Source organism: Carya illinoinensis, chromosome 7 (assembly GCF_018687715.1).
Source record: "Carya illinoinensis cultivar Pawnee chromosome 7, C.illinoinensisPawnee_v1, whole genome shotgun sequence".
NCBI classification, from domain to species: domain Eukaryota; kingdom Viridiplantae; phylum Streptophyta; class Magnoliopsida; order Fagales; family Juglandaceae; genus Carya; species Carya illinoinensis.
The window spans coordinates 18026831-18038223 of NC_056758.1; the positions used below are offsets into that span (position 1 = coordinate 18026831).

General features: G+C 36.3%; 1 protein-coding gene across 1 annotated transcript; it reads left to right on the forward strand.

Annotated features, from left to right (window-relative positions):
* Window positions 1-759: 759 nt before the first annotated feature.
* LOC122316652 (ER membrane protein complex subunit 10) lies at window positions 760-9159 on the forward strand. Its single transcript, XM_043133337.1, has 8 exons — window positions 760-1127; window positions 5598-5660; window positions 5754-5849; window positions 6438-6485; window positions 7446-7517; window positions 8270-8328; window positions 8623-8713; window positions 8807-9159. The coding sequence occupies exons 1-8, from the start codon at window positions 807-809 to the stop codon at window positions 8951-8953; spliced, it is 897 nt and encodes a 298-aa protein (XP_042989271.1). The 5' UTR covers window positions 760-806; the 3' UTR covers window positions 8954-9159.
* Window positions 9160-11393: the final 2234 nt, after the last annotated feature.

The window sequence follows — 11393 nt, forward strand, 5'->3', positions numbered from 1 at the left end:
ATGACTCCTATGCTTAAGGGCAAGTTTGGGGATAGAGATGAGAATTTTGAGTTTGAGATGAAAGTTTAAAATATTATTTTTTAGTATTATAATTGTTTTAAGATTTGAAAACATTCAATTAGGATTTGAAAAAGTTGAATTATTTTGTGTGAGAATTTGAAAAAATTGTAGTGATGAGATGTGAATTTTAAGTTTGAGATGAGAATTCTTTACCCCCAAACCTGCCAAGTTAATAATCACAGCAAGCGAATGCTTTTTGAATACTAAGGAATCAGATCATTCTCACGTACTTGGATTTTTCATATATATAGTACTTGTGAGAAATCAGTTACCATTTAATAGTGGGCTTATTCGCTATTCGAAATTCAAATCCTGGGATGAAAGATTTATCTGATATTCAAATGATAACCACCCTTATCCATCAGGTTCTTAGGTATTATCTTGTCGATATCTAGGGTGGATTGGGCTCTCGGGGTCGACTGAGTTCTTATAGGAAGGTGGGCCAAGAACCTGACTAGTGTTCCACACTCGTTTGGGCCTCCCAAGACATCATGGCCTCTCCATCTTAGATTAATGAAATCGGTGGTAAAAAAATTTTTCTCTTGCGAGAAAATTTCTGTGAATGGTGAAATTTTTTTACTCAATATTCATGTACCACACATCTACTACTCAAAAAAAAAAAAAGAAAAAAAGAAAAAAAAAAAAAAACTTGGGGTAGATGGACCACGGACAAACAAAGCTCCCAATACAATCGAGCTCGTTCTCCCCCCCCCCCCCCCCCCTCCTCTCTCTCTCGACCGTCGACTATGTCTACGTTCCACTTTCTTTTTATTCTCTCTATCTTTTTCTCTCCAACTCTCTCCTTTCGATCCGATGAACTCCTCATCGACGACGAGGAGTTCGGCCTGGAAGGAGGAGTGCAGGCGCAACCCTTGTCCCCTGATCTGGTGAACACCCGATCATCCCCACCTCCAGCAACGGCAACGACGACGACACGCAAGAAGTATTCCGACACGGATTCGGACTCCAAGATCCAGTTTTTACTCGAGCACGCCTTTGGAGACTCCGAGTTCTCATCTGCTGGGACTTTCACTGCTCGCCTCAAAACTTGGAACCATGGCGGCCAGGTTGGTTTCTTGGGTCTCGATATCTCTCTTTGCCTCTTTTGGCTCTGTTAAAATTCTGTGGCGAGTATCATTTGCTGGAGGAAATGAAAGAGTTTGGTATTGGAGTTTAGAGTTCGACTGGATTTTTTAGTGGGTTTCTTTTTTGTTTTCGTGTGTATTTCATATCCGGATTTAGATTTCTATGGTGATTAAGAATTTTCAGTGGATTTGGTAATGGGTTACTGGTTTGTTTTTCTTTTGCCCTTTTCCAAATGTGTTTGTCGGACTCTATCAGGCAATCCCATAGCAGTCTTCTCCCTTAAAATAACCCTTGTCCCAAAGGCAAATATTAAACTTCTTATGATATATACACCCCTTTTGCTTTAATTGATTGTATCATGTTTTCCTTACCCACATCTAAGCCTTCGGTAGAACCCTTGACATTACAATGACACTTTGCGGTACATGTTTGACGGGCTATCTAATGATGCACCCTTTGAGGCTTCAGGTTCTGCTTGGCTACTAAGATTTTTCAGATGAGAATTTTGAATTTTAAGATTGAATATTATATTTTAATATTATTATTGTATTGCGATTTGAAAAAGTTAAGAAAAAGTTGAATTGTTTATTATATTTTGTATGGGAATTTGAAAAAGTTGTAATGATGAGATGAGAATTTTATATTTAAGATGAGAATTTCATGTGGCTAAACAGTATCTCAATGTACTGAATGTTCCCTCTCTGCCTTCTTTCTCCGTTTCTACCTGAGTTTGTACTTGGGTCAAGTCACGTGTTAACGACCCAACCATTGATCCAAAACTCTAGGACCGTTGGATGCTAATTTGGTTAAACCTTTAACCCTTAGGATTTATTATAACACCACAAAATTAGATAGGCATCTCCAATAATCTTGGTTTCTGCCAACAGGATTTCCACATTCAAGAACTTGCCATTGTGTAATAGTTTTTGCCTCTCTAACAGGTAGATATCTCTCCTGTATGCATGCTTAATTTTCATCTTCACATAAAAATGGTGTAGGAAGGTTCACCAAAATCTTTGGATATTTACCTCTCAAATACCTCACACTAAGAACCATTTTCCAGGAGGCGAGAATGATTATTCTTGATCACAAGATGGTAATTCTTAAAAATTGTGCTGAAGTTTGGTGTCATATAACTCGGTCGCCACAAATCGAACTTATACCAACTGTTATATGCCTCCATGTAACGTATTGGCAAATTAGCAGGATTGCAAATGAACCCTGAACCTCTTAGGATTTGTTGATGCAATCCTAAAACACCAATTAAATGTTAAACGTTGCTTTGTGAAAATAATTCTTCTTATATCATTTTTAGTCTGAAAATACATATATATATATAAACCGTAAACTTTAAATCATTCTAGGACTCTAAAAGACTACACAACTGGAGATCAAAATTCTTATTTGAATACATGAATTGTTAGATGTCAAAATTCCTAATGCTACAACTCGAGGTTATCTTTTAACACTAGGATTATCGAGTTTTTGCTGGAGGGATAATGTTTCTGCTATATTTTCTACTTTAGTGGCACTTAATGATTAATTAGATAAGTTGATCTGAAATGTGACAGTGCCAGATTTTAAAATCAAAATATGATTTTGGTCCTTGAACTACGTCAGATTTCAAAATTTTCCTATGAATTGTTGATGATATAAATTGAGCTTTTTAAAGTTTTAATAATTATCCCATTCTATATGTAGGACAATTCTTATTTCTCTACATGGCCTTGTATTGCGAATATGGCAGATAACAGATTAAACCATTTTCAGCCCTCTGAAACAAGGAAAAATGGATACACGTCACACTGCATAGTGCATTTGATTATTGTGATATGGAGTCATGTACATATCACTTGTGTCATTTTTACTTCATATTTTATGAGATCTGTGTTTGACCTACTATACTAGATCAACCATGTAAGAGTAATGTTGAGGAGTTTCCAAAACATCAAAGCAACATTTAAACCATCGATAATTAAAAGATGAAAGCAGAATTTGGCGGTCATACTTTTCATTAGGAGGAAGAACATTTCTACCGGAAAAAAAAAAAAAAAAATTAGGAGGAAGAACATTTTTGTTTTGTTTGTTTTGGTGTTGCCAGGGTAAAAAGTTATAAGGATTTTTTTTGTCCTATCTTTTATGTTTGGATGATTCTTGTCATTGTCACCCTTTAAAAAACCATGTTAAGTCACTTCCATCAAAATGTACTCTCTAGTGCTATCAATTAGATATTATCATGATTAGTGTGGGGTGAAAACACATTGAAATGCTATGATTATAGTTTCGTTTTTGCTTTGAGATTCACTCTTTTTCTTTGGACTATATCTATAAACTTTAATGGAATCAATTTGCATGTTTTTTTAGTATCTTTTTCACCTTCTAGATAGGTGTACCTCCTGTACACTCCCTGGTTACTAGAGTAGCTGCTTTGCGCTTATAAGTAAAGATTTATTACTTATATAAATTAGATGGAAGACAGTTTGTGATCTAGTGGCACATGGGGGATTGGGAGTGTGTAACTTGAGAACTTTTAATAAAGCTCTACTGGGCAAATGGCTATGGAGATATCATTTGGAAGGGGGATCATTGTGGAAGGAAGTTATTGATGCTAGACTTGGAGCTGCTTGGGGTGGTTGGTGCTTCAACGAAGTGAGAGGGGGGCATGGAGTGGGATTATGGAAGTTTATAAGGAGGGGGTGGTCATGCTTTGAAAAACATATTCGTTTTGTAGCAGGAGAGTGCAATCGTATCAGTTTTTGGCGGGATGTGTGGTGTGGAGAGCATGCCTTGGAAAGAGCCTTTCCGGTTCTCTATCATATTGCTACTAATAGGGAGGCTTCAGTAGCGGATATGCAACTACTCTCTCATGGTTCTCATCAGTGGAATATTCTTTTTAATAGGGATTTCCACGATTGGGAAGTATCTATTGTTGCAGATTTTTTCAACCTCTTATTCTCCATGGGGTCTCCTTTGACACAATGTGATCAATTGAAGTGGAGGTCTAATAACCACAATAAATGTACTGTTAGGGGGTACTATCAAATTTTGACGACACAAGATCATCCTTAGTTCCCTTGGAAGAACATTTGGAGGACCTTTGTGCTTTCCAAAGTTGCATTCTTTGTATGGAACGCTGCTCTTGGGAAGATCTTAACCACAGAAAATATGAGGAAGAGGGGTTGTGTAGTTATGGATTGGTGTTATTTATGTAAAAAAAATGGAGAATTTGTGGATCACCTCTTATTGCATTGTGAGGTAACAAGTGAGTTGTGAGATGAGATCTTTCACAGGGTTGAAGTTGCTTGGGTTATGCCTGCGAGGGTGGTGGATTTGTTGGGTTGTTGGAGGGAGATGCAAGGTTGTCATCAAGTGGCAGTTGTGTGGAAGATGATCCCATTGTGTATCATATGGTGTATTTGGTTGGAAAGGAATGCGCGCTGCTTTGAGAACAAGGAACGCACTACGGTGGAGCTAAAGAACTTTTTTCTACATACTTTAATGCTTTGGTTTTTTGCTATTGTACTAAATGGGGACAACGTTCATGATTTCTTGTCTTTAATTTATCGCTCTTAGAATGTATTTAGTTGTTTGATGTATACTTCCTATGTACGCGGGCTGTGCCTATTTCATTTAGATGAATAATATTTATCTCTTACTTATAAAAAAAAAAAAAGAAGAAGATTCTAACCATCGAAGAAAGGTTTTTCTTTGAGATTGCAATACAAATCTGGTTATTCACCAGTTGTTTTTTATCTGGCACTCTTCTTAGTCCTTTGAGTTTTTTCAACAATAAGAGAAGTTCAAGAAGATGTGGTTTTAAATCTAGTATGTTATTACTTTGCACGGTTTCGTAGATACTGAAAACGCCTACCCCACCTAAGAGAACCAGGTAAGTTCAAATGTGGATTAGGTAAGTGGAGACTCTTAACATTCAACAATACTCTAGAAGTGCAGTAGATACAGCTATGTCACTTTCCTTCCTAGATTTTATCATATCCTTTTTCTTTTTTTTGATTGGCACCGGGTGTCGAGGAACAACATCTTAACTAATGCCGGGGGTGCACAAGTCCTCGGCAAGGAGTTTCCTGCAAGTGCACCTCGGCTAATGCAAGGGGAAAATCCCTTAGTTTGATGGCCTCTAGAGATTATTTGCATCCAAGGTGATTTGAACCTTAGACCTAAGGGAGCATACCTCCAAACCCAAGGCCTTTACTACTTGAGCCAACCCCTAGGGGTTTCCTAGATTTTATCATATCTACAACCAGTCGAATATGTTGATTGTTTGAAATTAAAAACTTATTGGTTTCTGAGTGAATTTTCTCTGCAATTAAGTGCACAATTCGGCATGAATAAATTCTCTATTCTCACATGCTGTGTGGCCCTTAATTTTTCGTTGTTATGGGGAAATATAAATGCACTGCTGGACTGATTTGGAGTTTTAACTGTTATAGACACTAACAAAGCTGCGCTTTTCAAGAAATGCTTTTACAGACTTGGAGAAGGAGAAGTTTCAAGTAACCCTTTTCCCTATACCTCTGCTCCCTTGATTTGATTCTTTGCAACTTACAATTCAACAATAAGCTGAGATGTTGTTACTCTTCTTGCAGAATCTACTGAAAGGAGATGACTTTTATAAGATAAGGCTGCCATCCAATGTGTTGAGTCCTCCTGGGAGGGAACATATTATTTCCTCGGTGAAAGCAGTAAGTAGTTCTTTACATAAGGATGCCATGACCCATATAGTTCTTTACATAAGGATTATCCTTCTATTTCATTACATAAGGATCATGCCACAACTCATATTGTTAGTGCTTCTATATCTTGTGTCCAGTGTCTGAGTTGTGCTGTTTAGAATATATTTTTTTTTAATTAAATTTCGGAGCTCTCAGAAATATTTAGTGAATCAGGTTGCCAAAATTTGAAAAGAAATGATTTTAATAAAGGAAACGAATTTAAAATGCCTGCCGGTTGAATTTTTTGTTCATGCTATTATTTAAAATAATGTTTTATCTATATTTACTTAATTATTTTGCCTAAAAGAAACTTGGCAAAAAACAAAAATGTTTTCTAAAAGGAATAACTAGTGTCAAGAAGTTTTCAAATTTTTTGGTGCCCATTTTTCATTCTCGAGTACAAATCTTTATCTGCAATCGAAAATGTAATATATTTTTCTTATGCAAGTCAAGAAAGTTCAATTAATGTCTCAAACCTCTACTTTTTTGTCCTACCAATATCTGTTTATAGTGCTATGAGAGTGAGATACACTAACTCCCCATTTGTGTTAAATGCAGAGATGTCTTCCACGAGAAGGATTGGATGAACATTTTGTTATACACATGGTAATCTCAGTTTTGAGGCCGTGCTAAATTTGTGCTTGCCGCCTATCAATAGAAAAAAGTACTATCTTATTGCTTGCGGCTTGTACTATATAACATGTAATTTCATGCTCGAGTTATTGTTAGCTATCATCTGCTCTATATTGGTGTTGTTAATTGATAAGATTATTCCAGTCTGTTATAGATGTCAACTGCTATGATGGTAGCCAATGCAACAGACTGGAGGAAATTTCCCATGCTTGGCATAAAAATGATTAGTATCAGTAGCAGTGTCAATGATTCTATACTACTTAGTGATTCCACTTGTTTATGTCCCACAATCATAGTCTGTATCTTGCAATGGTAGGAATGTATTTGAAACTATTGAGTACTATGACTCTATTTAGATCTATTTCCTCCTTGTTTCATTTGCCTTGGAAATAAAATGTGTTAAATACTAGCCAATGAAGGCTACCAGTTGGGCTCTGCATTCCAAGTATATGACATTTTGATACCCCTCTCCTCTTTATTTCTTGATCTTTTTTGTTTCTCACATTATGGCCGTGCATAACTAAGGGGATGTTTACTTTTTCTTTGGCCGTCGAACTTATTTCTCATACAAAGTTTGTGTTCTTACCCCCTTTATCGGTTCTTCCACCATCTTTCCTTTTGGCCCGGTTGCTAGTCAATAATTTTTGGAATGGGGCTGGCACAGATGCTTTAAAATGTCTACTAGTTATGGTATGATCATAATTTGACATCCAACCACTGATCATCAGACCATATGATGGACATTTTTCTTATAAGTTCTCAACAGAGCTAGTAGCATTCATGACTTTCTTGAATCATTTTCTAGTTCCTAGAATATTATTAGGTGTTTTCTTTTGTATACTTCCTGTGTACTTGGGCAACTCCAATTTTTATGCTTCAATAAAATTTTATTTAACCTATTAAAGAAAAACCTTTTTTTTTCCTTAAATGCAGGAAGGTGGAAATATCTTAGCCGTTAATTATGGTACCCCCGGGGCATGCTCACATCCCCGTCAACTGAAACTTGTAAGTCGGAATTGATTTTTGTTTGTTGGTGTTTTTACATGATGAACTAAAGCTAGAGTAAGAAAATATTGATTCTTTGCTTTTTTTTTTAATAAATTCTTGTTGTATTGCTTTTGCTTTTATCTCTTGTTTCCTGTAACGCTTATATTTCACTTCTGTTAATTCCAGAACCACAAGTATTTGCAAGAAATTCCTTTGTCTTTTTGGAAACTCTTAGAATGTTTAGAATTTGATGTAAAAGAAATAGTCAACCAGTATTTTAGTACCTGGAACACTAATAGTTGGCTTCAGATTTTGCTTCAGTCCCTTGATAGCACCAATAAAACTTGATATGGAGGAAATAGTTAACTGGCATATTAGGCCCTGGAAGATGATAATTGGTTTCAGATTAAAAAAAGAGATTTTGCTTGAATTGCTTGATATCACCAATAATGGTTAAATTGAATGAAACCCTAACCTTGGATATTTTTCTGTGGAGTATTTGCATACATGTGCTAGTCTTTATACACACATTAGTGCAGTTATTTTAGGTTGAAATGCTACGTTAGCCATCTTTGCGGTGGCAAAATTCTAATTTATTGGGAGATTGGCAAGGCCCTCTTTCAATGACCAGATTTAGAAAATCTGGAGCATGCTCGTTATAAAGAGATATTTAGGATTGATGGGATTAAAAGGAGAGAATGCAGAGAATGTCATCATATTGTTGCAAAAATCATGAACGTTTTTCATCCTTTTTGTCATCTCCATTTCAGCCTGCAAAGTGGTCTTTCAATTCGCACACGGTTTTGAAGAACAGTGAGCAGGCACCAAGGTAACTGTTCTTGGCATTATTACTCTTTGTTTTCCTCATTGTAGGATTAGTTTTGTTTTTCTGGCATGGTATGTTTGCTTCAATTAACTCTTCAAGATGATAATTAGGTGACATCATTATAATCTGTTTTTTCTTAGTTCGTCTGGTCAATTTCTATTTGATTAGGTGATATCAAGGTACTCATCAATTGGTCTAATTTGTTGAGTGCAGGCATTGCTTTGTGATTGAGCTAATCTTCATTTATCTTTTTATATGGTTTGTAAATTATGGTAATATCTGTAATTTGTTGTGTAGAGCTCCTATATTTTCTGAAGATTTACTTGGTGGGGAGACTGGAGAAGGTGAAGCTTTACAGCCACCAGAGCGGTCCTTCTGGGCTAAATATGTGAGTAACAAAGAATGAACTGTTTTCTTTACCTTTTCCCCATGAAGTTCCTTTTAATATAATAATTTGTGCCATTGGATCTGTGTCTATCAGTGGATGTACCTGATCCCTCTTGGACTGATTGTCATGAACGCAATAACCCAAGCAATGAATATGGCAGAGGAGCCAGCTGGTGGCCAACCGTTGCAGCAAGGGACTGCAGTTCAGCGTGGGCCAACTGCTGCTGCCCGGAGAAGATGATGGGTTTGCTTGCCTCTATCCTCTCAGTAACTTATGCAAAATCATCTAGGATAAAGGGAGAGATAAGATAGATTGACCTTTGCTTTGAAACTGTAACACCTTTTTTAAATTATATCGGTATCCTGCTACTGTTCCAATCCAGAAGCACCTGCAAGAAAACGTATTCTGAAGCATTTAGCAAGGCAAAGCCATGACCATTTCCCCAATTGCATTTGAATTCCCTGGCGATTAGATGCAACTTTGAAACACTGTTAAAAGTGAGCATCCAGCATCTCTCTCCCCTTTCAGCTCTTTTAATTGGTATTCTTGGATGAGAACTAAAAGCACTTTGCTCTGGGGTATATTGGCGGGTAGAATTACCTTTCTTGGTACCCACAACACAAATGTGGTTTAACCGAGTCCTATGGAAACCTAGTGGGACAGTTACCATTGATATTACTCTTGTTACCCGACAGCATATGAAAAAAAAAAAAAGTAGCATTGTTGGATTGCTTCTGTAGGTCTTACTCTCGTCTGCAGAAAACAACAATGTTAAAAGTTTTTGAATTATTGAATGAGGTTATCATTATCAAAGTCTCATAGTGAAAATTGGTTATATTTTGCTGTTATCGCCCCCAAAAGTGAAGCTTGTAATAACCCGCCTGTTTTCCAAATTGTTTTTAAGAAGGGAATGATGTGATATATGATCAATCATGCAATTTAGTGCCCAAATCCAATAGATTTCAAAGCTGTTATCTTCACCCAACATGTGGAGGTGGACGAGTAAAAGCAAAACTTTATTAATAGAAAAAGCTATAGTTCAAGTACACATGGATTATACATAAAATGCGCCTAATTACCACTAGACACTAGTGATACAAGCAAAATATGAAAATTGTCTTCACTACAAATAATAGCCCAAGTCCAAGAAAATAGTGTGTTAAAAAAGAGTCTTCAGCTCGTCAAAGGATTGCTCTTGGACTTCAGCACATTTATTATTTCTCTCTATCCACAAATATCACATAATACAATGAGGGATCATTTTTCACATAGCAACAATGTGAACATTATCCCTAATACCTATCTAACACTTGCAAAATATACCTAAATCTTCCAAGTGGTTAAGGATCTCATCTCACAAAAATCGAGCCACCTCATAATGTAACAATAAATGCTCTATGGATTTTCCATTTTTCTTACAAAAGAAGCGTCAGTCCGTAACGATGAGCCTATGTTTTCTCAATATGTCAATAGTGAAAATTCTTCCAAGAGAGGCAATCCAGATAAAGAAAGCAATCTTAAGAGGAATCTTACAATTCCATATACTCTTCAAGGGAACACAATCATCATTCAAAAATCTTGAAAGGGCCTTATAATAGAAATGCATCAAAAATCTTTTACTCCCACTAGGAGTCCAAATCATCTATCCAGCTATCCTCCACCATATTACTAATCTTGAGCCACTCTAAAAAAAATTGACATTCCAATGGATAGAGCCATTGGAACACACCAAGAAGTTAGCCACCGCGACCTCTTTGTCACTAGAAATTTGGTAATATAGAAACATAAGATGAAAAGAAATAATTGGCTTCCACATACTTGTGGTTCAGTCGCTTGCTGTATATGTATAATGATCAATCATTGTTTTTATCAAACACATTACATGTAGTTCTAAGGTCTAGGCTAGAAGTAATTTGAGTTGGTTTCAATGAGTACTTTGTTATATTAACAAATAGACAAAACAACATAAACATAACATCAAATGAGATTTCTTGCTCTTCCTCTTGTGAAGATCTTCTCTAAGAAAGCCATCCATAAAAAAAGGTTGTCTTTCGGGGGCCCTTTGTCTTCCAAATACTCTTTCACTGGAATAAAATTGCATTTTGCATGCGTATACATGAATCAGTAGAAAGAGCAGATGACGAACTTTCTTTTCACCAAGGGGAGCCAAAAATGCTTATCTTCAACTCCCCCTCACAGGAACAATCAAGTAAGTATATTATATTAATATAGAATTCAGAGAATGCATTAACTTCCCAATTTGGGAGGCTCTAAAAAATGTGACATTCTATTGGGGAGTGCCATTGGATTAATCTAGGAGGTCTGCAATTGAGGCTTCCTTCATTCTTGTTATACCATAGAATTCCATATAATTGTCCTTGAGTTCCCTTTCGTCATACAATATGTTATGCCAGAATTTAATTATGGACCCATAACCCACCTAAAAAACTGTATAAATAAAGTATGTAGTCCATCTTCTTCTAATGTGCTTCTAAAGCCCCTTCACATATGGTCTACTCACCTCATTCAAACATGAGCTCAGTAACCTCATGCTCTACCCACTTTGAATTTATGATGGTTCTCCACAAGGCTTCTTGTTCTAGGTGATATCTCCATAGCCATATGCTCAACAAAGCCTTACTAAAAATCTTCAAATTTCAGAAACACATACCTTCTTCTG

Coding starts and splice junctions, on each gene's coding strand:
- LOC122316652 (XM_043133337.1), top strand. CDS start 807: ATGTCTACGTTCCACTTTCTTTTTATTCTCTCTATCTTTTTCTCTCCA. Junction 5,850..6,437: donor TTATTTCCTCGGTGAAAGCA/GTAAGTAGTTCT, acceptor TGTTAAATGCAG/AGATGTCTTCCACGAGAAGG. Junction 8,329..8,622: donor AACAGTGAGCAGGCACCAAG/GTAACTGTTCTT, acceptor TTTGTTGTGTAG/AGCTCCTATATTTTCTGAAG.